The sequence below is a fragment of the Colletotrichum jinshuiense genome, chromosome 1 (assembly GCF_051148585.1).
Source record: "Colletotrichum jinshuiense chromosome 1, complete sequence".
NCBI classification, from domain to species: Eukaryota; Fungi; Ascomycota; class Sordariomycetes; order Glomerellales; family Glomerellaceae; genus Colletotrichum; species Colletotrichum jinshuiense.
Window position 1 is genome coordinate 3,397,256 of NC_139302.1, and position 24,658 is coordinate 3,421,913.

The 24,658-nt window shown below is 52.8% G+C and overlaps 7 protein-coding genes across 7 annotated transcripts; 3 read left to right on the forward strand and 4 right to left on the reverse strand.

Moving 5' to 3' along the window:
• Positions 1–2,400: 2,400 nt before the first annotated feature.
• On the reverse strand, positions 2,401–5,044 carry EsH8_I_000849 (uncharacterized protein; the record flags this gene model as incomplete). The annotated part of the gene is made up of 4 exons (XM_083268262.1): positions 2,401–2,544; positions 2,606–2,994; positions 3,055–3,282; positions 3,340–5,044. The coding sequence occupies 4 exons, from the start codon at positions 5,042–5,044 to the stop codon at positions 2,401–2,403; spliced, it is 2,466 nt and encodes an 821-aa protein (XP_083118700.1).
• Positions 5,045–7,416: 2,372 nt separating this feature from the next.
• Positions 7,417–9,104, reverse strand: EsH8_I_000850 (major facilitator superfamily domain-containing protein; the record flags this gene model as incomplete). The annotated part of the gene is made up of 3 exons (XM_083268263.1): positions 7,417–7,789; positions 7,862–8,933; positions 8,993–9,104. 3 exons carry the CDS (start codon positions 9,102–9,104, stop codon positions 7,417–7,419), a joined length of 1,557 nt encoding a protein of 518 aa, XP_083118701.1.
• A 1,070-nt stretch (positions 9,105–10,174) lies between these two features.
• On the forward strand, positions 10,175–12,821 carry EsH8_I_000851 (beta-glucosidase; the record flags this gene model as incomplete). The annotated part of the gene is made up of 3 exons (XM_083268264.1): positions 10,175–10,235; positions 10,286–12,180; positions 12,240–12,821. The coding sequence occupies 3 exons, from the start codon at positions 10,175–10,177 to the stop codon at positions 12,819–12,821; spliced, it is 2,538 nt and encodes an 845-aa protein (XP_083118702.1).
• Positions 12,822–13,882: 1,061 nt separating this feature from the next.
• Positions 13,883–15,552, forward strand: EsH8_I_000852 (fungal specific transcription factor domain-containing protein; the record flags this gene model as incomplete). The annotated part of the gene is made up of 3 exons (XM_083268265.1): positions 13,883–14,460; positions 14,541–15,309; positions 15,361–15,552. 3 exons carry the CDS (start codon positions 13,883–13,885, stop codon positions 15,550–15,552), a joined length of 1,539 nt encoding a protein of 512 aa, XP_083118703.1.
• Positions 15,553–16,901: 1,349 nt separating this feature from the next.
• On the forward strand, positions 16,902–17,861 carry EsH8_I_000853 (uncharacterized protein; the record flags this gene model as incomplete). The annotated part of the gene is made up of 1 exon (XM_083268266.1): positions 16,902–17,861. One exon carries the CDS (start codon positions 16,902–16,904, stop codon positions 17,859–17,861), a length of 960 nt encoding a protein of 319 aa, XP_083118704.1.
• A 422-nt stretch (positions 17,862–18,283) lies between these two features.
• Positions 18,284–19,767, reverse strand: EsH8_I_000854 (fatty acid desaturase; the record flags this gene model as incomplete). Its single annotated transcript, XM_083268267.1, has 3 exons — positions 18,284–18,610; positions 18,679–19,535; positions 19,599–19,767. 3 exons carry the CDS (start codon positions 19,765–19,767, stop codon positions 18,284–18,286), a joined length of 1,353 nt encoding a protein of 450 aa, XP_083118705.1.
• A 3,113-nt stretch (positions 19,768–22,880) lies between these two features.
• EsH8_I_000855 (uncharacterized protein) lies at positions 22,881–24,320 on the reverse strand (the record flags this gene model as incomplete). Its single annotated transcript, XM_083268268.1, has 1 exon — positions 22,881–24,320. The coding sequence occupies one exon, from the start codon at positions 24,318–24,320 to the stop codon at positions 22,881–22,883; it is 1,440 nt and encodes a 479-aa protein (XP_083118706.1).
• Positions 24,321–24,658: the final 338 nt, after the last annotated feature.

Consider the following 24,658-nt stretch of genomic DNA (forward strand, 5'->3'; position numbering starts at 1 on the left):
GATGTGTCGAGAGCCGGTCTCGACGGTGATATGTGGCAAGGCGAAGCAACAATGCCGTTGGATGACGGGGATTCCGAGGCTAACGGAGACGGGGCACAAGAAAGCGTCTTCTTGCTGGGCAACCCGATGACGATGAATTGGGGCGAAGAGGAAGCACACGAAAGAGAAAAGACCCGTTAAGCGTCGTCAGACTCTTGGTTGGAGTGGGGCTGGAAGGAAAGAAGCCGAGAGAAAGACGATGCCGGTATGCGAACGACAAGACAGCTGAACAGGGGGAGCGAGGATGGGGGCGAGGGGACGATGATCGAGGTGGATTGGGGCGAGCCGGGGAGAGGACGGTGAGCACGGTGAGTACGGTGTGGACGGCGACTGCCTTGTTGGTTGATCGGTCGGAAGGAAAGCACTGGGCTCTCGACTTCTCGGTTGGAACTTAATGGATGATGTGATGAGGGAGGAAGGAACTGATCGCGAGTCACTCTTTCCCACCACCATCCACGGGCTCAACCATCGTTTTTATCTCGTCGCCCATCATCTCTGTCGCCTCAGTTTCCCTCCAAGGCTGGCTCCTCCATATCCGACCCAGTTCTCGCTCCTAGACTCAACATTTCTCTTTTTCTCACTTTCCCTCCGCCATCTCTCTTGCCTCACTCCGCGCGCGGCACCGTTCTGCGTCTCGACTCTTGACGCTGTCTCGAGCAATTTGAGCCTATCTTTCGCTCTCTTCCCAAGCGCTCTCCGTCGAGTCGAGACGACCAGCGGTCCCATTTCCAGCCACCTGGCCCGGCAACGGTAGTCTGTTTAGTTGCCAGAGCGCGCGCCATGTGATGCACAGCAGCCATTGGAGCCGGCCGTCACCGTGCCGTTGGCTGTCGACGACTCGGAGAACTGTCTACCCATGCACGCAAACTGCCCCAGTACCTGGCCGGCCATCTTTTTGCCTTGCTCCGGTACCCTCCCATCCCGACCCCGGCTTTACAGCGCGCGCCTGTCTGTGCAAGGTTGGGCCGCGGCCGGGTCGTCGACCCTTACCATCCACCGTCGCCGTGTCAAGTCAGTATGGTGGGGAACAACAATCACTGGATTCAAAATCCCTCCAGATTTCATTATTGCACTCTCTCAATTCGGCCCACAAAGCATCTGCCGATTTTTTGCTTTTTGCTCGTCGACGGTCTAGAATCGCCAATCTGCTGATAAGCGCCGCCAACTGCTCCTGGCATTCGTGGGTCGAGGGAATCCGATCCTTCGCGCCTGTCTCCTGCACTCTCCCTGAAATCTCATTTGCCCAACCTGCGCCGCCTCCCGCCTTGCGAACCGTTCTGGGAAGCTTCATTTTTCTGCCCATGTTCAGTATGCAGCCACACACTCTCGTCAACTGCTGCCACAAGGTGCTTTCAACTCGCGTTGGTCCACGCAAGCGGTGTGTGTTGGTGCGTCTACGGCGTCTTGGGGATCCTTCTGTTGGATGCCAGCAGCAAACTCGACGTGGGCATCTGAAAGAGGTCCAAGTCTGGTCCCGAATGCCCAATGACCTTCAAAGTTCCCCCTCCCATGTGTCTTGAAACGTACATCTTCCGGCGTGTGGCTTAAAGGATCGCGCTTGAGAAGCAACCTGGCTGTTGAACACGATGGCTTGCTTGCTCAAAAAGTGAATGCACGCCTCTTGTGGACGATGATTATGATCATCACGCCCATGATGTAACTGTTTTGCCGAGCCTTGTCAAGCGCCACACGTGTGGAAGCGCCGGTCAATTCACTTGTTCAGTGCTGTGCCCATGAAGAGAGTAGTCTATTGCCCCAGGAGATACATGTATACACATATCCATCATAAAATGGATGTTGCACGTCACAATGAGGTTGCTATAGTTCCGATCTCAAGGATCTGTCTTGCTTGCCGCTCCTGCTGCAACCCCGGTTCACCACTAGTTGTTACGCGTCTCCCTCCATTAGGCGGATCGAAGCAAGCGCACCCACCCCAATCAAGGCTCAGAGTCCGACATGGAAAACAGGATTATGCTGTGTTACCCGCTTCAGGTAGGAAAACCCAAGTCACCCTGGCGATTCAAGAGTCATCGTGTGCCAAACATCGTAGGCGTAGGTGTTAGCAGACCGTATTATAGCCGTTGAAGCTAGGCCACCCGATATCTTAAAGGGGGGAACAGTTTGCAGCCTTGGATGTATGGGTCAGCAGCATACGGTGGGTAAGTGCAACCTGTTGACGTCGTAACTTCAGTCCCTCGCCTTTTCCTGCTTGCCAAGGTCCATCTATCTTCCCCGGCCTCGGTGTCGGGAATGCGCCGTAGTTCTCGTTCATCCGCTTCTCCAGTGCACCCTCGGCATACAGATACCTCGCTTGCCCCCCTGCATCTTTCGTAAACGAGGCCCATATTTTCTATCTGCATCTCAAGCAAAGCGACTGTTAATTGATCCCTCAACGACCTGCCGGAACTTGATGTGGGATGTTGCACAATAGCCGCACTTTTGGTGATAGCAGTAGGGGCAGTGTGAGTCAGTATAAGAGTTTAGTGGCCCACCCGAGCATTTGTGCTTCGCACGATCCGTTAGATGATAGGATAAGTGCCACTAGAGTTGAGATGTTTACACGTACACAATACCAGACTATAGTCGTGGTGTGTTTTTTACCTGATCCTCGCGGAGCAGGTACATGTGGGTTCCTCTGGTGTTTCTTGTCAACGTCATGGTCGGTGTTCTTTTGCGGAGTCGGTGTTTCAAGTTTCTCTACACTTGATGATGGCAGTGATTGACTTATGGTATAGTCGACCTTCTTTTGAGTCGGTGTTCTGGGGTTCTCTTCACTTGGTGACGATGGTTGTTCATTTAGGTCATAGTCGGCCTTCTTTTGCGAAGTCGGTGTTTTGGGGTTCCCTTCAATCGATGATGATGGTGGTTGATTTTGGTCAGAGGAATAGATAGTAATGTCCGTCACGGTTTCTGCTGCAATTGAAGTCCGAGTGAGAGAACTACTAGCTACACTCTCTTTTCTCCCAGGCACATGTTAGAATTGTTATTGTATCATGACTGTGAAAAGTTGATTACCTTGATATAGCCTGGACTTTTCGCGCCACTGCCAACTCTCTCTGATAGCGTAGGTAGTTGCTTGGTGCCCAAATGAAGGCTCTGGGATTTTAGGAAATGAATTGGTAATACTTCGCAGTATGTCCTGCGCCGTCATGAAAAAGGCCAGAGGTTGGTCAGGGAACGCTGCAACAATCATTCCAGCGAATGCCGAATCTTTGACCAACCATGTGCCCGAGGTACCAACCGCTAAGACAAAGGTTAGTTTCACGACGTATAGATATGATGATGCTGAAAGTACGATACCTAGAGGGGCGGAAAGCTGAACTTTTCGCACAGGTAGTTCCTCCCTTCCGGTTGGCATTTTGGCGAGCCCCGGGAGTAAGTAGACTTCCGACAGATCATCAGCACCAAAAACCATTGACAATGGTCCTTCTATGAGCTCGTCGTTGGTCATGTAGGTTTTAATCTCGAGATTGGAAAGTAATGATGAAATATTTCGAAAGCCTTTCAAGTTATCTGATCCTAAGAGCGTGTAGTCCCCTGGTTCGGAGTCGTCGAATCCATCGTTCTGGCCGGGATCCTGGTATGGAAGCTGTTGTCTAATGAACTTGATCCCGACTACTTCCTCGACAGAAAGCCACTGGATCACTTGTGAAGGGTCTTTACTTCCTAAAAGATATCGATCTTCGCTTGGTTGAGGAACGCTTTCCGTGTTATCATTATCTGAATCGAATTCTTGATCAGAGTCAGAATCGTCGTCAGAGGTAGTCTCGGAGCCAGAACTTGACGCAAACGCAAAATCGTCTTCACTATTTAGTAGGGTGAAGTCGAGGAGTGAATCTGTGAGATCTGCTAAAGTTTCGGTTCGGGGTCCGTTTCGTTGAAGATAGTTGAATATTCCATGAGATGTTGTCATGGCGATTGGACAATCAACATAATCGTATGGTCCGAAGTCATTAGTCAACAGGCCTCCGACTCTCGACACTCGCTGCTCAATAACCTTACCGTTTTTCAGGAACGTTGAACAGCAGAGTAAACCACATGCCGATTTACACTCTCCAGTAGTCTGATTTGCTTCCACGTGGTGAAGAATGCAACCACCCCGGAGATTCATTTCGGAGTTCTTCTCAATATTGATTGCGAAGTCCTTATCAATATCAGTTTGTAGTTGACTGAGAGGGATACACGATCGAATGGCGTAAAACTCAGGAGCGCGGTCGTGAACTTCTATGGGCTGGTCGACGAAGTTGATCGGCAAGGATAAGTTTCTCATAACCCGGCGGACTTTGTCCCGGCATGATTTACTTCCACAGAGAACCCACACACAAGGAGAAATAGTGACGAATTTCGAGAAAAATTTTTCCTGTCGTCCGGACATTCTCAGATCCGGATAAATGTTTCTTCTTCTCGGGTGCTGCTTTTGGCGGCACTTCAGTTTGGCTTGTTCCGCTATCATCTCGTGTTTGACTCCATTCAAGTCGTCAAGCAGTCGGCTTTCGATTTCAGGCCATCGGGACTTCAAATGCGACGGCACAGGAATCTCCTTCTCATAAGCTACCCAAATTCTACTACGGGAAAAGTTCCATATTTTAGAAGAGTCAACAGAAATTGTGTACTTCTGTTCTGGGTTGTCTGTACTCGATTCATGAAGGTTCGGTATGGCTGCTTCAATCATACCGGCTGGCGGTTCACCAGCCAATGTAGAACCCGCCTGATTAACCGGAATTGCATTTGTAACGGCGGGGTTCATGATTGGTGGCGGAGGTGATAGTCCTGAGGAGACCGGTTCAGTTGAAGGCAGGGGGCCGCTCGGAGTCGGCAGAGTCATTGCAGAAACTGGCGTTGACGATAGGGTGGGCTGGTCGATAAGCAAACTCCTTTCGCTCTGCTTCGATTCAAATCCATACTGATCTTGTGAAGAGGCCTTGGCGTCGCCGTGTGCTGATGTTGATCCCGTTCCGAATCTGGGATATTTATTGTCCGTCCTGACCTCTGTTCTAGAGGTCATTGTAGGATCTCAACTCTTAAACCAATGTGTTAAGTGATCGAGTCGATTTGCTGTCGATGTTTGCAGTTTGGCGGAGTACCAGACTGGGGGAAAGTCTTATATGGCAGGGCGGTGCGGGAAACCGCCTCGTGTTCGCCCCTTTGGTTCGCCATTGGGTCGCACTTGAGGCAGACCGTGTGCTTTTCTAGCCCAATGTCTGACAGGGGCAGTAGCACCAATCAAGTATGCAGATGCATAGCCACTCTCGGATGAAAACTTACCATTGCAAGCCAATGGAAAGTCTTCTTCCTCAAGTGGGAATGTTTAAAAACAATCAATAAACGTTTGCCTAGCTGCCATGAATTCTCTGTTTCTACATCTTTTCCCAGCTCCTAAGGCATTTCTCAACCTTGTTGAATCTCTTGAGGTTTTATAATGGCTTTATTCGCACTGGGACGGAATGGTGGAACATTGCAAGAAACCGACCTATGTATGAAGGTTTGGCCTGGCATGTCACATGAGGTTTTCGACGCGACCCACTATGCCATATTGGCAGCGTATGCGAGAGAAGAGATTATCAGAGTCCGACGTCATCTTTCTCATACTCTACCTGGCACAGACGAAATTAATAAGATGAGAATGGTGATCATAGCTGTGCAGGAATCGGCCGACAAGCACTTTGAGGAGATCGAGAACGAACTTAGACTCCGTACTCCGATATTGTGTCAGGAAAATGCCAACTTTGGTGAGATTTTATGTTCAGCAGCCTCTCTTGTATCCATGACGAAAATTCGAACCCGCGAGATTCCGGAACCCGAGCCAACACACATCTGGAGACCAAGCTCGTCGCTGAAGACGGTCATGGCTAATGTTTTCCGAGGGGCACCAACGGAGAACCCAGCGGACCGCCCTATCAACCCCAAATTCACCATGAGCTCTCTTGCTTTCTATCACAACTGCAGTGTTATTTGGACAGATCGCCTAGATCGTCATCTTGAAATCAGCGTCAACCGAGGAACTAGGGTCATCTCAGTTTACCAGCACAAGATCTGGCTATTATCTCACCTGCGGCGAGCGGAAGAATGTATGGTGCCTCAAGACGTCCTTTGCGAGGCTCTCGACACTCTCAATCTTTTGTTCCCACACAACAATCGACAGACTGAATCATTCCTACAGAAGCGCGGGCAGCAGTTCCACCGCTTAGGCTATTGCGGCCGAGGCAGAAAGCTAAACTTCAACAATTATCCTCACTGGGGGGCCAAAATCGAAAAGCTGGTGGACATATTCGAGGGGCCAAGAAGCGGACTGTGGCAGTTCCTTCCCGACCCAAATCGGTTCAATCTGGTGGAATCGGCGAATTTCTGGATCGCGGCATCTGCGCTGAGTCTCGCATATGTCGGCTTCGTGCTCGGAATCACGTCAATAGTCTACGCAAAGTGGTCGTATGACATCGGGAAAGAGTCACTTCAGCTGACGAGACTTCAATACCAACTTTCGCTGGCCCAGGCCTGTTCGGATCCCGAGCAAGCGCCTTTGCTGCCGGGTTTTTGTCCGGTGCGATAGCGACGAGCAGTGTTGGAAAGACACGAAGCCGGCCCTAAACGCGGGCGTTCCGAGGCATATTTCTCCGAAGCGTTACTGGCGCAGGTTATTGGGGAATATTATTAAGCTTCTTCGTCGCAAGCTGCCAAGCCGAACGGACGACGTTAATGCTACCGATATGGAGCCCGACTGCCCTCCCCTTTTCGGCAGAGTGGGGCCGATGCTCGACAGAAATGCGGCCGACGACACCCGCATCGACGACAGAGCCCAGCCAAGGTCCACAAAGCCGGCAGTTTGTATTGAAACTTATTATTTTTTTGTCCGTTCACGCCATAAAATTAATAATTGGATTTCTCGATTCTTAGCGAGCCTGCTACATCTCCTCACACCTGAAGGAATGAAGGGTACAATGACTGCTTCCTGAGTGTTGGATTACTTGGCTAGAATACAGGCAGGCGGTCAAGCGACGGGAAGCGGCAGCAGTCAGGCCCGGAGATTTCACATCCGGGCTGCCAACGGCGATGTCTTCAACTGTTGCTTCCGTTGCCTATCTTTCCATCATTCTCTTCTACACACCAGATTTACAGCTTTGAATTTACTACGTTGATTTCCCACCCTTATGGGTATCATGTTATATCAACACTGAGCTTAACCCCATTAGATAGAAACGAGCGGTAGTCACTGAAATTTGATCACAAACAAATGGTCAAATAAATCAAAGTTGGCAATGATAGGACGAATTAAGATATTTCATATTACTACAGGTTTTTAGACGTAGACAGGTAAATATATGTACCTCCTTGTACTCGGAGACACGATCGATCCATGTCTAATAACATTCGGAACCTGTTTTAAACCTTGTGCTCCGCATCAGTCTCATATTGTCTCTTGTCATCTTCTCCGTGGGTGGCCAGAGCCTCAGTCTTCTCGCTCGTCACCGCAGGCGGAGGGACAGCAGCATCGTCGCCATCGAAGACGACTGCCATCTGCTCCAAAGTGTGACCGCGCGTCTCAGGGTAGGCGAAGAACACGGTGATCAGGAGGAGCGTAAGCATCACGATGAAGACAATGTAGTACTTCCACTGAATGGCCTCCAAGGCGATGGGGTTGACGAATGTGTTGATGAAGATGGCGACGACAGTAGAGCACCACGTCACTGTGAGGCCACGAGAGCGAAGGCTGAACTGCCAGATCTCGCAGGGATAAGCGGTCAAGAAAGGCGTCCTGTTAATCGCAAGTTAGTAGAAGTTCTCACACTGGATTCTGTTCGCCAGAGGGCTGGACAAAAAGACTTACATCGCAATGTCGTAGCCGGCAAAGAAGATGAACAAGAACGGGATGACCGCCAATCCGACGCTCGACGACGCGGACTTGGCGAACGTGGCACTGAGACCAGTGACGACGATGAAGCTGGCCAACATGACACTTGCAGATGTCAGGAAGAGGAAGCGACGGCCCAGTCGGTCGACGCTAGTTGCGGCAGCAATAGCCCACAACAGGTTCCACACGTTCAAGCAGGCCGAGATCAAAGTCTGGTTTGTAACCGACGTAACTCCAACAGAGTTAAGCACGAGAGGTAAATAATATGAGACAACGCCGTTGCCGGCCCATTGAGCGAAGATTCCGAGACTGACGGAGATGAAGAGTCTGTGGCGGTTGCCCGGCGTCTTGATCATGTCCGCGTACGAGGCGCTTGACGAGGCTTCCTTCTCGGCGGTGATGGTGGCCTGGATCTCGACGACCTGGTACGTGACGAGGGAGTCGGTTCTGTCGCCGCCAGCATGGTGCTTTGCAAGGATGTCGGTAGCCTCCTCGACCCGCCCAACGCTGATCAACCAACGGGGACTTTCGGGGGCCATCATGAAGCCGGGCAGCGCCACGAAGGGAAGAACGATTTGCAGGACAACCGGAATGCGCCAGCACCAGTCAGAGGGGATATCGCGGCAGGCAAAGGTCACCCAGCCGCAGAGAGTACCGCCAAAGTACCAGCCCACCATGAACAGGGCGTTCGCAATAGACCGCTGCTTCGGGTGCGCGATCTCGTTGATCAGCAGCGGGGCGGAGTTGCCGAGCCAGGAGGCGGCAATACCGACAAACAGTCGGGAGTATGTGAAAGTGACCTCGTTCTGGGCAGCCGCTTGCATGACGACACCGAGGATAAGGAACAAGTAGCCGAGGTAGATGCCAGGCTTGCGGCCATAGCGGTTCGACACCCAGGCGGCAACGGGGAAGGCGATGCCGTTTCCTAGCCAGTAGATACCTGTGATCCAACCCAGGTATGCGCCTGAAGGGTGGTCCATGAAGTTGTTCCAGTTCGGCAGTGCCAAAAGACCACCCATGATGGATCCATCGTAACCGTTGGCAGAGGCTGTCGCAGTCTAGGTTAGTATTGAAAGACGTTTGGAGGCCAGAGGTTAGTCCACGTACAGAACAAGACCATCGACAAGGTGATGAAGTTAAGCTTCCGCAGATGGCTGTGCTTGTACCACGGCAGGCCATCGCCCGGGAGGGCGGCCAATTCGTCAACAAGTCTGCCCATGGTGGCGGTGATGCTGGTGTCAATCTGCAAGGTTGTGGATGTGGGCAGGCAACAAAGTTGAAAAAAAGGGGGCGAGAATGTCCGTGTCGCGAAAGATCTTGTGAAGATTGTCGTTATCAAGTTATCTGGACTCTAGCGAGCCTGCAAGCACAGTAGAGCAGGGTAACATCACCACAGTCAGGGGGACAAAGCAAGGTCTATATACAACCTCTCACCATGTGGAAATCAGTTCAAGCTGAGCTACAACCGGAAGGAGAAGGAAAAATGAGGAGGTGGAGCTTTGCATCCCGATGCCCCCATCCTCGCGTGTTCACCCGGTGCGAAGAATTGGGTTACCGGGGGGCTAGCCTCTCCAATGTTACCGCCCCATGGAGAAGTACGCACTTCCAATGCAAGCCTTCGCGGGGGCCCATACGACCCACCTGACTGACTTTGAAAAAGTGGCTGTTTTGGAGACGTGGGACATGCGGAGAATTGAGTCAGTTTTGTTTTGTTGTGGTGGGAATAACGCTGTCACCAGCTGAGAGTTCAGGAGGCCGACGCCGAGGCGGAGAATTGGAGTGACTGGCTTTTCACAAACATTGCCTGCCCGGGGCAGCTAATGCTCCGTGCCCACCCCACCATCCGAGCCCGCCGGGTCTGGTGGTCAGTCGGCATTCTGCCCGGTTCTTCTATATTTCTCCGCAACTGAATCTTTCCGCCATCGTGACCAACGCGACCAACACGCCAGTTCATTATCCATGCGACGCTTGAGACTCAAGTGGACAATCCAGTCCCGGACAATACCCTGAACCACGCCTAATTACGTCATGTTCCTCAAAATGCTATTCATGCTCGCCATGTGGATCGGGACCCCGCGATTGAGACGGGACCTGGAGCTCCTCGCGTAGTTCGGAGGAATAAAGAGATGCGACGGTTGACCAGCGCACTTTCTCCTTCTCTCAACTGCTAGAGGCACTGTTGTTCTTTCCAGACGTTCTTTTAAGACTTTGGCCGTGAAACAAACGTCCAGTCTCTTTGCTTGTTCAACCCCCTTCTTCTTAGAGCACCTGTTAGTCGAACACCTCACCATGGATGTCGAAGCGCTGCTCGAGCAGCTCACGGTGGAAGAGAAGGTTGCTCTCACGGCTGGTATGTCTGCGGCGATACTCTTTCGTAACTTGTCTCTAACTGAACCTCAGGCGACGGCTGGTGGCACACGGCGACCATTGAGCGCCTGGGCATCAAACCAATTCGCCTCTCTGACGGTCCCAATGGCGTCCGTGGCACCCATTTCTTCGACAGCACACCTTCCGCATGTCTGCCATGCGGCACGGCCATTGGCGCAACCTTCGACGTCGACCTGATTGAGCGCGTAGGCCGGCTGCTGTCGGACGAAGCTCACGCAAAGGGCGCCCACGTTCTTCTCGGACCTACAATCAACATCCAGCGAGGGCCCTTGGGCGGTCGTGGCTTCGAGTCGTACTCCGAGGACCCGGTCCTTTCGGGTATCCTCGCCGGCCACTATGTGCGTGGTGTACAGGAGTCAGGCGTGTCCGCCACTCTGAAGCACTTCGTGTGCAACGACCTGGAAAGCGAGCGAATGGCCATCAATGCCCTGGTGACGGACCGCGCGATGCGCGAGATCTATCTGCTGCCTTTCATGATCGCCATTGAAATGAGCAAGCCCCGTGCCATCATGACTGCCTACAACAAGGTCAACAACTGCCACGTTTCAGAAAGCAAGAAGATCCTGCAGGACATCCTCCGCGACGAGTGGAAATGGGACGGCCTCGTCATGAGCGATTGGTTCGGTACTTACAGCACGTCCGAGGCCATCAATGCCGGCCTCGACCTCGAGATGCCGGGTGCCACCCGTTGGCGCGGCGGAGCTCTGGCGCACGCCATCATGTCCAACAAGGTCAAGCGCTCAGACCTGGACGCTGCGGTGCGCAACGTCCTGAAGCTGGTCAAGCACGGCCTCGAAAACACGTCGATCCCGCCGAATGCGCCGGAGACGGAGGCCAACACGCCGGAGCACATCGCACTGCTGCGTGAAACAGCCGCCAAGTCGTTGGTTTTGCTGAAGAACGAGAACAACATCCTTCCCTTTGACAAGAACAAGAAGATTGCCGTCATCGGACCCAATGCCAACATCGCGACCTACTGCGGTGGTGGCAGTGCGGGACTCAGGGCTTACAAGACCGTCACTCCTCTGGAGGGCGTCAAGTCCCTCGCCAGCGACGTAGTCTTCTCACAAGGCGCATACGGCCACCAGTCTCTGCCTCTTCTCGGAAAGTCCCTCAAGACACCGGATGGAAAGCAAACCGGATTCGTGCTCCGGGTCTATAACGATGCCCCACCAAAGAGCACAGAGCGCGCGGCTGACACCCGGAAGCCTCTTGAGGAGCGCGTTCTCGATGATGCAAACATTTGGTTTGTTGACTACGAGAACCCCGATCTCGCACCCGTCTGGTGGGCCGAGACGGAAGGAACCCTGGTCCCCGAGAGATCTGGAGAGTGGGACTTCGGTCTGTCGGTTCACGGCACCGGTGAGCTCTTCATCGATGGCAAGTTGGTTGTATCGAATGTCGAGAACCAGCGCCTGGGAAGCAGCTTCCTCGGCTGCGGAACAGTAGAGGAGACGGGTACCTTGTGGCTGGAAGCTGGACAGACCTACCGGGTCCTGGTGCGATTCGGCTGCTCCGCCACCACGACGTTGAAGGCCTCGGGTACTGTCGACTTTGGCCAAGGAGGTGTCCGCTTCAGCGGTTGCCCTAAGCTGGAGCCGGCCGCCGCAATCCAGGAGGCCGTGGAGGTTGCCAAGAGCGTCGACCAGGTCGTCATCTGCGCCGGTCTGAGCGGCGAGTGGGAGTCTGAAGGATTTGACAGGACAACCATGGCTCTGCCCCCGGGCACTGATGAGCTCGTTGCGGCTGTGTTGGCGGCCAACCCTAACACTGCTGTGGTTATTCAAAGTGGCACTCCGGTGGCCATGCCCTGGATCGACCAAGCCGGCGCCGTCCTCCAGGCGTGGTTCGGTGGCAACGAGAGCGGAAATGGCATTGCCGACGTGCTCTTCGGAGAGGTCAACCCGGTAAGTATTACATCTGCTCCTCATAGGCTGGATAAAGTTGCTAATTGATTGCTCGCCAGTCCGGAAAACTCCCGCTCACGATGCCTCGCCGGGTGGCCGACAACCCCGCCGCCCTGAGCTTCCGTTCAGACAACGGCCGCGTCTTGTATAGCGAAGACGTGTACGTCGGCTACAGATGGTACGACACACTCGACATCACACCCTTGTTCCACTTCGGACACGGTCTGTCATACACAACGTTCGACATTTCCGATCTTGAGGTGTCCGAGGCCTCGGACAGCCTTGTCGTTCGCGTCAAGGTTACCAACACGGGCTCTCGTGCGGGTGCCGAGGTGGTCCAGGTTTATGTCACGCCGGCGGCGCGGACGCCCCTCACGAGCTCGACTCGCGACACCATTACACGACCGGCCAAGGAGTTGAAGGGCTTTGCAAAGGTTTCTCTCGAAGCCGGAGCCAGCACTACGGCGGAGATCACTTTGGATGTGTTGCGTGCCACTAGTTACTGGAGTGAGATGGAGGACCGCTGGCGCAGCGATGCTGGATCCTATGGTATTCTCGTCGGAACAAGTAGTCGCGGGGAGTTCCTCGAGAAGACGGTCGCTGTTGAGAAGACAAGGGGCTGGAAGGGCCTGCGGGCTTAGTTGACGACGCATACATCTCATACATACCGTGGGAAATTGGGCATCATGCGATGCCACGAAACGATCGATTATAGACTCCGTAATACCACTTGCTCATAGTAGCAAAAAATCCTGAATAAATTTGACGAACACAACGAAGACATTCATGACAATACAAACCGGGTTGGTGAGAGTTGCCCTCAGCCGCTATTTCCAGCAGCATCCACCTATGGAGAATTGCCGCCCCTTTTTGCGCACGATCGATCTCGGAAATCGTCCGTTAATCCTTAGCCCCCTTTTCTCTGGCAGGTTTTTTTTCAGATCACGAGGAAGGCTGTCATCCCATGTCCAACTCCATTCGAATGTGGAAAATCAGCTGGGGACCCCGGAAATTCTCGGCCGGGGAGAAGGTTAGCGTCGAAGCTGTGGGCTCTAAAAAGGAACGTGTCACCCCATCCCATTTCTCCGCATTCGTCGCATTTCTCCCCCTCATTCTCTCTCCGCGTTTCCGAATCCCGGCAGGATGGGCGCGCCGTCGTTGTTGGTCCACCAGCATGCGTCGCTCAAGCCCTCACGAGTCTCTCTCGCCGACGATACGAGGGAGCAGTAGAACGCCGGAGCCCGGTTCGGCGAGATCGACGATTGCCAGCCGAGCATGCGACGCTTGCCGTGCTCGGAGGAGAAAATGCTACTTTGACGAGTCTTCTCCGCATGCAAAGTCTCCATCTCAGACGCAGTGCCGCGACTGCTGCAGACTCGGCATTGCATGCAGCTTCCTCGTACCCACGAGGCCTCGGGGTCCGAAACGCAGGTAGGGGAATCCGGGGTAGCAGGGGGCTGTGTCTTTATCCAGGTTGCTTACTAGCTGCAGGAAACGCCTCCCATCAATGTCAGATAGGAGCGAAAGTGAGCGCTTAGATGGGCCAACAAATCACCAAGTAGACGAGCAACGTTCGCAGCCGGCACCAGGCAACGAGCCCGTCCTCGTCTTGCCAGAGAGCAACTCTCCTCTCCCGAGAGCCTCGCCGGCTAGATCTCCTTTTGGAGCGCCGCAAACCATTCATGGACCTTCTCCACGCGCAATGGTTGCCGCTCAGGCAGAATCGCCCTCGATGACTGGCCCGGGGTTTCCGACCGATGAGTTATGTTCGAGAGAGCTTATCAACATCTTGATGGCGGATTACCTAGATCTAGTTTACCCACTTGTCCCGGTCGTCCACCGGCCAAGTTTCCGCCATGACCTAACGAACAATCGCGATGCTACCGACCCCGACTTCTTGGCTTTGCTTATCAGCCTAGCTGCGCTCACGGTCGGGTTGTTGCCATCGCGTTTCCGTGAATACCGGGCTATTGACCCTAGAGCCGGCATGCGTTTCGAAACGAGAACCGCGTTGATCAACTGTTGCGCAGAGATATGCATGCGTCAGAGGACGGCCAGCTATTGGGATCAGGTCAACCACCGCAAATGGGCCGTCTCTTACGTCCTTTCTGTCGCCTGCTTTCAAACTGGGCAGGCCAACCGGAGTCGCATGTTCGACGTAGAATACCTGCAACTCTCCCGTCTGCTAGGGCTGCATCGCATATCTGAGTATGAAGGTCTGAATTGTATCGAGACCCAGTTGCGAAAGAAGGCCTTTTGGATGTTATTCTACGGTTATGCGTAAGAACCCCTTCCCTTGATATTCACCTTTCGGTCTACTTTATTTTACAAACTGAAAACTCACAAATACGCTATATTAGACACACGAGAGTTCAGAGCGGGCGTTGGGAGCGATTGACGTACTTCGGCCCTGGTGAACTGCGCAAAGTAAACTACGAAGCTCTTATGCCCCTCGACGTTGACGACGAGCACATTTTTAGAGATAGGATTTTGGATCCCCTGTCTCCCATAGCCTCGCATAGCACGCCCTGCAATAACCCTCCGGAGCCTCGCGCCACATTCACACTTACTGGTGGTTTTATACTCCACTCCCGAGTATTCCACAAAGGCTTGCGGGATGCCATGGCCACTACAGGCTGTGACTGCGAATTACAAAAGAGTCCATCGGCCCGTCTGTCACGCAAGCGCGAGCTCTTCCAAGAGTTGAGGTACATGCTCGACGATGCCCCAGGCCCCATGCGACAATGGGCTTCGTTTGAGAGTTGCGACGCCCCTGTTACCCCGCGCTACGAAGATGATCGGCCCGCCGCCATGTCGAGCTATGGCAGCCCGGACGACCGCAGCCGTACGACGGAGAACGGGTCGTATTCGAAAGTGATCCAAGGCCAGGCCGAAATCATGCGAGCGAACATCCACGTCACGCATCTGTGGCTGCAATGCTTGTTGTTGGAACAAATCGACGTTGTTATTCAGCAGGACTCGATCGGAAACGTTTCCGTGACGGGCACCGACGATGTTTCGGCGGCTCTAAAGGCAAACTGGGCCGAGCGCGAGGATATTTGCCGCCAGATGCTGCATTTGTTGCACAGCATCCCCTACGTCTACCTGGAGCCGAACGGCTTGTATCTCGTATGGTGACTATCCCGCTTTGTCAGAAGACCTGTGCTGATGCTCCGTTAGGCATACAAAGTCCGCGATGTAGCTGTTACGCTTCTAAACTGCCCTTTCGAAGCCCATGAGCGCCCTGCTATTCGTGCAGTGGAGTATATGCGTGATTTCACGCGGGCGCTGTGCCGGCTTGATCGAAGTGAGATTGTCAACACTAATAGCTTGAAGAGCTGGGTAGATGTAGACCGTGAGCCGGCCATGTGACAGTGACAACCCGTCATGTTGCAAGAAAAGCTACAATAGCGCCTGCGGTGTTAGAATAGGCTTGGATTACACATTCGGCTCTAGTTATCTCGTCAGGGAAGGCCCATGTTTTGGAAGTGCGGGCGCTCACCTACCACCCCGAGATAAACAGAGGACGTACGATTCAGCGACTGGTTCTACCTCGCCTATAAAATCTATAGTTGAGTTGGCAGGAGAGTCGCGAAAAGAGCCTGTGGTTTTTCGGGAATCTTAGGGGCTCTACTGCCTTGGAGGGGAGGATATCGCAACAGCATAATGAGAGATGAATAATGGATCATTGAAACCTGATGCACGGGATTTGGAATAGAAAAGTTCTCTGAATATTGGTTTGATTCGCATTGATACTTATAAAACTCTCCCCGTCAACCCCGACTTATAGAGTTCCCCACAGAGAGCCAGATACGTGACACTCTAAAACTTACAGCATATCTAGCCAGTAGGTTCGTGTTGACGATTGAAAGTTTCCCCTCAAACACCCCCTTAAGAACCAGGACAATCTCCTGGAAGACTTCTCTGCCATTGAAACAAATAAACCTGAGAGATGTTGATTCAGTGCATTGATGCCATCAGAGTTTGGTATTTTGCTGAGGCATGGAGAGGCAGCAGGGATAGCTGGCGAATTACTGCCTCAACATCTGCTGTTAACAGATATAAGGTGATAGGTAATAGTAGAGAAGGAGGGCGGTGCCCGGCAGTATATTCAAGAACCTAGCGAATGAGAGTCAGAGTACAGTTGCAGATCCTTACGACGGGTGGACGGGTATTGCTATGATGGACCCCTGGGGCCGACCCGGGCCGGCCCAGGTGGGTGGGTGCCGCAAAATGCCAAGTTTAGGAAGAGGGTCGGTTCATCTATATCTAGAATTAAAAAAAAAAAAGGGATCGGTGAGATGTGATAATCGCTTCAACACGAAACCGGAGTTGTTACGATGGCTTTCTGTCAGGAAACAGTCAAAAGTACGGTTAATGCAAGACGCTGCAAACTTTCGCTGGTGGTATGCGGTATGGGTGCATGGTCAGTTGCGCGCAGCATGTGGACGTGTCGCCTGAATCATTATAGAGAGACGCACCCCCTAAAACAAAAAAATGGGCCGCCTGGCTAGTGTAGTTCCGGACGTTGGGCAAACTTCCGGCACAATCCCGAACCGCGGGCGGGGGGTTTGAACACATTCCGTCACGTCATAAGCTCGGGAAGCCCGACAAACCGCGGTTCAAGCTGCTGACTCTGGAACTCAACACCCGCCAGCACCCGCGGCATTGTCACTGGAGATACATAGTCGCCATACCCGCCCAGACAACAAAGACCCAAGATGCATGTAGAAAAGTTCCCATTGTCGCCGCCCAGCCTGGAGGAGCTGGCTGAGCGGCTCAGCGCCCCCCTCGCTGCCAACTTTACGGAAACATCAGTCAGCGTCGTCGAATGCCCGGATCTACGCAACGCGCCTTTCCATCTGGCCACCGAAGGTCTCTCGGGCGACGAAAAGATTGCCGACGTTGGCGGCCAGCCGAATCTCTTCCCCCGGCCTCGGCTTGACAGCATCTGGTCCATGCCCGAGATCAGCAAAAGCATGGAAATGAGCCCCCAAAAAGGTGGCTTGATCGGTGCCGGGGCCGGCCCGTTCCATGTCATTGGTCAAAACAGCGAGCTTGCACCGAACATCAGCTGGCAGGGCGGCCTTGACAACGTCGACAACCAGAGCCGGGTCATCCAGATCAGGCGCGACACCGGCGCTGTCAGCGTCGAGACGAGCCCGTCCGTGGACTGCGGCTTGATGGTGAATCTCTACGGTTCCCTGGGCGAGCCAGGCCCGGTCCTAAAGATCACCGCGCGGGGTCGAAAGGGACCCGAGAAGAGCTTCACGGAATGCATCCGGAAGGGACTTAATGCCGCATATGGCGACGACAAAACGGTTAGCCTCGGTGGGGCCTTTGTGGTCAAGTCGGGAAAGGCAACTTATCACATCATGCCTGACTTCCCCCCCGAGCATGACCTCCCGTTCAAAAACCGCAAACAGGTCGATGACTGGTTAACTTTTCACAACTTTGACGCGCCCATAGTTTGCTTGTCTGTGCTGCATTCCGCGGACCCGAACAATGTGATGGGTCTTCGGATAGAGCATACACATGCGTTTTCTCCGGTGGGAGACAATGCTGGGGGACATTATCATTATGAAGCTGATGGAATGGCCGAGGAGATCGAATACGAGGGATATTTCAACACTGCAAAGATTATATACCGAGTCGATCGTCCCGCGTCTGCTCTGAGTTAAGGCCGACGACAAACGAATAGATTCACACCCATGATATTTATAAAAATGGCAGTCCATGCTAATGCATTCACCATAAAAGTTGTATCGACGCAGGCTCAAAGTTGGATCTAGTAGGCATGGCAAGTCACAGCACACCATTGTAGTTCTTCCAAGGACACGAGCACTGGGCAGTAAACCATGGGAAATTATAATCTCGAAATTACGGGCCTCCCGCCACTGTTGGGGAGGCCGTCTATTCATTTCTCTACTCGTGCCGCCGCCGTATAGAACGTTGATGTTGGCACATCTATCTTATCTGGGTATACACGTGCTGAGCACTTCAGCTTCTAAGGTGTCTTTTAAATAAATAAATATATAAAACGCAGACCAAACTTTTGTGTAACAGACTGGGGCGGGCAAAAAATCACAGCGTGCGACGCGGGCTATTTCGTCTTGTAGGTGCGAAACTTCTCGCGGATCTCTTCCTCGTCGAATTTCCGCGTGTGGCGCTGCAGCATGGTCGCCCGCTCCTCAATGGTCATTCCGATCTGCTCGCCGACCGGCACGAGGCATCTTGCCAGATGCATGTAGTCTTTCTGGAGAAGCTTGACGGTCACCATGAGATAGTCAATGTTGTGAAATACCAAGGCCTTTTCTTGGATGTACGTCTTCTTCTGCTGGAGGAACGACGTCGGGTGATCGCGCCAGTGGCGACGGGGGTTAAGATGGTGCGACGTGTGATAGCCGTCGTTGTAGCAGTAGCGGTTGCTCTGCGCGGCTATTTGTTAGCAATGGATTCCTTTGCATAAAATATCTTGGCACCTTGGGCAATGCTTACCGGCACATCAATCAAGGTGATGCTAGAGCGGAAGTCCGAATCCGGCTCGTCAGCGTCGACGAAAGCATGCTGGCCCCAGTTGCCCACCATGAGGCCCAGGCGCAGGAGCAAGAGCGGGCAGAGGAGAACGAATGTGGTCGCCTTGCTATTGAGGCAGTAGAGGGTGTAAAGAACGGTGTAGTTGAACAGTTCCCAGAAGCCCGTCTTGATGCCGTTGGTGATTTGCCCCTTTCTCAGGAAGTACCGGGGCAGGTCAAACCACACGAGGAAGAAAAAACGACCAACGTAGTGAAGGAAATGGAAAATGTCGTCACGTTGGTATCGGATGGTGGATGAGAGATCGTGGGGTCCGTTACCCTCAACATGGTGATGTTTGACGTGATGATAGAAATAGGTGTTCCAGGTGTGCCCCATAAGTGGATCCGTGATATAGGGGAACACGGCATCGATCAGCCGCAGAATCGGCCGCTTTGCCAAGATACCATTCATGTGGATGTGCTGATGCATCATCAATGTGTACGTTCCCATGTAGTAGAACTGCATCGCCAGGTGGAGAACACCGTGAATGTAGGTAAAGTGGCGGAACAGGAGGATGGCGCTTGGCACCAAGGTGGTGAAGTAAAGGATGAGATGAGTCAGCATCAGGACATCAGTCTCGTGGCGGACAATTTTCCGCGCCCACGCGACGTATGGCAGGATGACATGGTCGTGGATGACCGCTGGCAGCTTGGACGGCAGGTCTCGCAGGTCGACTGACGAAAAAACGCTGGGCTCGAAGTCCTCACTCGTTGAGTCGTTGAGCCCCTTCAGCTTGCGAATGTCAATGGCGTCCCTCTGGGCTGAAACGCCTCGGCAAGCTGTCTCGTTTGTCAACCAAAAATGCTCAGGACCAGGCAATTTTCAAAGACGGGGGGCCATACATATACTCTCATCGCTCGTGGATTTTTTGTCCTTGTCCAAGGACTCTTGGCTGACATATCCCTCATCGCCATCGACCGCGGACTCGTACCGGCTGATGTCGTCAATGAGATTCTGCAGGACTACAACATCTTGAACGGTAAGTTCTGGGCTAACAACAAAAGCGCCCATAATTTTGCAGAGTATGGGGAATGAAGACAGAGAAGGACAGAAACGGCGTCGAATGATGGAGGATGCCGGCCGTGGAATGACTTTTAGCTCCCGTCTGGAGCTGTGGAAAAGGAAGGGTTTTTTAAGGGGTCAATGGGTTAAAAGTGGAATGAGACGACGGTAAAGGAGGTGAACAGCGCTCTATTACGGGTACCAATCTCGTTAGCCGGGATAGTGAGGTGGGATATTACGTCGGACTTTAGGACCCTGACGGACCATCCTCCGCCACATCTTCTTTGTCCCATTGGCCTATCCCATGAAACTTCTTGATTGATAGTAGATTATGTAGGTATGGCCATTTGCATGCGTTGCCCCTACCAAGCTTTAGGTAGCATGTGCCTAGAACTCTTGGCTTTGACAGGATTCGGCGCCATAAGGCTGAGGTGGCTAGACCGTAACAAGTATACCCATGCAAACTCGCACTACCGCCCGATTGGTACGACTTGCTGACATAAATCAAGTAGTTCAGTTACTGGACCTTTTTTTTATAGTTCACCGTACCTCCTCGCCGTCTGATTCGGCCTTGTGCACACCTGAAGAGGCTGCTTCAATTCCCATGCCCGATGTCCAACATGACTTTGCTCCTCTTCCAGCTCGTTTTGGGGCATTTAAGAGGATTCCGAAACTGATATGCGTGCAGATGGCCGTCATCGTTGGCGTAATCTCCCAAGCATACAACCGTGGTTATGGCAAAAGAGGTCATGAGCTTCCCTGAGCAACAATCATAGGAACTGACGAATTTATCAAAAGGGCCCGAGGCCAACGTATCGCAAGGTGTTTCCAGCTGCGGATAGAGTGCTATCGTGGCCTTCGAGATATCGATGTAAATATGGGGTGCGGGCGGTGACGTGGCGTACGACGCTCTGCATAACTCACCTAATGCGCTTTGAGGCCAGGTAGCCCCGAAAGGAATTTTGTGCCGCCCCACAGCAAATTATCCGGGATTACAAAATCGGGTTACTTTCCTATCATTAGTTTCAAAACTGACGATGTTTTTGCTTGTGGTTGACCTAATCAGACGATTGAAGCGTACATGTGCAAACTGAGCCGGTATTGGCCTAAAAAAACAGCAAGGGATACTTGATGCATTGAGGGTGGCAATTGAAGCCCCGAGCGATTCAGAACGGTAGAGCACACACTTTCCCTCCCTCCCAAGATTTCCTACAGTTTCTGGGTTGTTTGCAGATGGTATGGTGAGAGGAAAGGAAACGTCTCAGATGAGTGAGCCGACTGGCCGGGCCGGGCCCCAACATTGGCACAGGAGTGGAGAAGTTAGAGGTTCCTACGTCCGGGGTGCAGCGGCTAGTAAGCTTCTCGAAGCAACCCTGCAAAATTTGGGAGACTCAACAAGGAATGCCAGCGTTTGGCGGTGCCATATCCCGAGTTCTATACGATAATCGGTCACCGAGAAAAGACCAGTGCCATCTGCAACCGCCCTGTTTTCTGACCTTGAGGTCCGTGTCTACCGCGTGTCCTGACAACGTCTCGGGCCATACTGCCAGTAAACTAGCATGCGGAAAGTGGGATATTCTTCAGTTCTGAACGTTATTGTCGCAGAACCTCAGTGGTTCACCTATTAAGCCGCATTTCCTGCCCTTGTGGCTCTGATAATTGCTCAGAGTGGTTTTGGATTGGTCCGCTCGGCATCTGTCAGGTATTTGTGAGAGCTCGTGGCCGTCACATCAAAATCCCGTAAAATACTTCTTTATACAGTCTCTCGGTGACATAGATATTATTGGTCTTCCGCTCATTAGTCGATTGATGGCACCAACCAACAGCAGTTCAGTTTTGTTCCCTGGCATCTGGTTGCCTTTTGCGATATCAGCACGCACGATCCTTTGCAACAATGGCCTGACCATCGGATCTTATCATCGTGCATCATATCTCCCGAGAGCTGTTTCTTTCTCATTCAATTATCCTTGTTTTGTAAGGTACCCTACCATCAATCATAAGCACCATGCATTCTTGAACTGAACCGAATACTGTCACTTTCGAGGCTGTTTCATTCGCAGAAGCAGTATTATATGGCAGCATTGTTATCATTGGCGGCCTAGGCCAATGGAAAAATGCAATACCAATGCAGCGAATGCGCATGCTTTGCTGGAAATCGAGACGAGACACGGACCCCTCAAGGCGAACAGTGCCCAACAAAACGTTGCAGTCGCCTCGCCTATCTGCTCTCATTGATTTGGTTTGTTTCCAATTTGTTTATCTAGTTATGCCAGATGTGCGCAGAATGAGCAGGGCAAGTGAGCCGGAACCTAGGCGAGCAAATTAGCTTGTTGCAAGTGCTAGAACCTAACACCGACTATCAGGTCTCTGAGTCGGCCTCCAGGACTACTATTTCAAGGATTTCAATGGCAATAACATCTAATTATCCTAGCAATTTGGTTCTAGGGCTGGATTTAGTTTATTATTTCTGAGAATAACATGCTCCGGTAGACTCTTAACCCTGAGGTGGGAAGTGGTGGAGACCAAAAATGATAACGCTTGCGGCACACACATCAGCACATGAGTTTGGAGAACTGAAACATTTCCGTTCATTTTGCCCTTCCTGTTACTTCGACATCTTATTATTTATCTGTGAGTGGTCATGTCTTGACTGTGTCGCTGGAGGCCCCAAGTTTTCCGGAAGATGAGATGCTACTGTCAGTAGTTGTCACAGTCTTTCTGGCAGCCGTTCCGGATCTGCTAGAAGGGGTAAGACTGTCGTGGGGACGGGATCGATCCCGGAGGGATCGTGAGATGTCGCGAATAGAGGTCCAACGTAAATCAGGCAAACAGAGCAGAAAGGACCAAACAACACAAGCAGCAAAGTGAAAGCTAGGTATGAGCAAAGTGATATCTTCAAGGTTGAACCCCCCCCCCATGGGTTCTGGCGTGTATCTGTCTATATACACCGCGGTCACGTGTTCCATCACGTGTCCTATGCCAAGCCTGGTTGACTTAGACGAAAAGACGTTGACAAGTGCCCCTCCTTTGAGAGGTAATCGTCCCGATTACTCCAACCGATCCCTGTATCCTTCATGTACAAACGCGAAATATCTCACAAGTCCCATGTATTCTCTCGATCCTCACACGAACGACAGTCGAGTCCTCTTGGGCGCCGGTTCACGGACTTCCTCTTCCTCCACTGGCTCTGCCGGGCGCTTCGCCTGGCTGGTGCCGACCTTCCCCGCAATGTCGTCGACTTTCGCGACGAGGTCAGCGAATGGGCCCTTCTTGAACTTATCAAGCGCGGCCGCCGGGCCGACTTTCTTGCCGAGTGCCGACACAGTGGTTTCGATGCCAGTTATGGTGGCCTTGTGCTTCTCGAACCCTTCGCGTACGGCCTCTTGCATGTCATTAACGTACGTAGAGACTTTGTTGATTTCCACGGTGTTCTTATCGACCTTGGGGATAAGCTTGTTCGCGATGTCGTTGCCTAGACGCATGTGGTTCGCGTTGGCTGTGTCAAGGTTCGCGGAAAGCTTGTTAACGGTCTCGAGGGCACCCTGGAGCGCTGTCTCCAGCGTCTTGATGCGCTCTTCATATGCCGCCGTTGTCTGGACGACGTTGTCGACTTTCTCGTCGAGCTCCTTGACAACGTTGTGAGTCGCCGGATTGATGTGAACGTACTCGAGTTGAGCGGCGGTCAGCAGGTCGAGTCGTCCCACCATAAGGAGGGTGCCGGCGATGCTGGCGTTAAGGTTGCCGGGTGGTTCCACGAAAGTTGCGCCGAGGATCTGGGCGTGCGTGGGGAGGTACTCTGTCCATGGTTCACCTTTCAGGTACGCTCTGCGAACCTTGTCGATCTTGTCTGTGACCGTACGGAAGTATGCGACCGATGTGATGCCAGGGCGCTTGCACGACTCCTTGGACTCGTAGAATTTCTCGATCCAGTTCCGAACTTCGATGTGAAGTTCCGGGTTCGGGTTGGTCTTGAACGCCTGTTTGGCGCGTTTCTTGGCTTGCTCGTAAGTTGGGTACTGGATGGTACGGGGACCCTTGGGTGTTGCAGGGGTTCGCGAGCGCGCGTTCCTCGGGGTCTTGGGGGTCTTAGCACCCGAGACGACCGGTTCGTCCTCGCGATCCTCGAACGACTCGTTGTCGGTGTCATTGGACCGGTTGTCTTCCTGATCGGAGTCGGTCTCGGTATCCTCGCGATCGTCCATGCTGTCCTCGGGATCTTGGGCCCCACTGGCTTGGGCGTGGTGGCGTCTTCTCAGGTTGGGGAACAAGGGCTTAGCCGAATCGGTGCCCTCCGCGTGTTCGGTGCTCTGTTCCTCGCGAGCGGACTCGTTTCCCGCGGGAGGCCGGGGCGGAGTCAGGACCTGGAGGTCCTCCTTGTCCATGATCGTCTCCTCGACTTGCTCGTCATCTTGCGCGTTAGACGCGGTCTCGTTATGGACTGGTTGTTCCATTTGAGCCTTGTTTTCCGCGATGAATTGTTCGAAGTCGAATGCCGCCTCGTCGAAGTTGCCGGCCACGTTGGTGGGCAGGTGAGCAGGTTGGTATTGACGGTTACCGCTCATTCTGGGTCGCGTCGCGGGTTACTGGTAGAGACGCGCGCGAATATTCGTGCCTACTGTGTAGGTCAAAGGGAGAAATAGGGTGTAGCAGAATAGAAAGAAAAGAAAAGGTAGATATCGCGAGATTCTCGCGGCTCTGCTGCTGGAGGTTGGTTGTAGAAAGGAAAGTTGTTGTGGTGGTTGTGGGTGGGGATAAATAACCGTGCTGGGCCAATATCGGAAGGGGCAGTGAATGTGGGCAGTTGCGGCAGGAGCGGTGAATCTACGTAACTACGGCAGGAGCTGTGAATCCAAGCGGAGTTTGAGTAAGGATAGAGTAGGCAAGTACGGCTGGCGCAGCG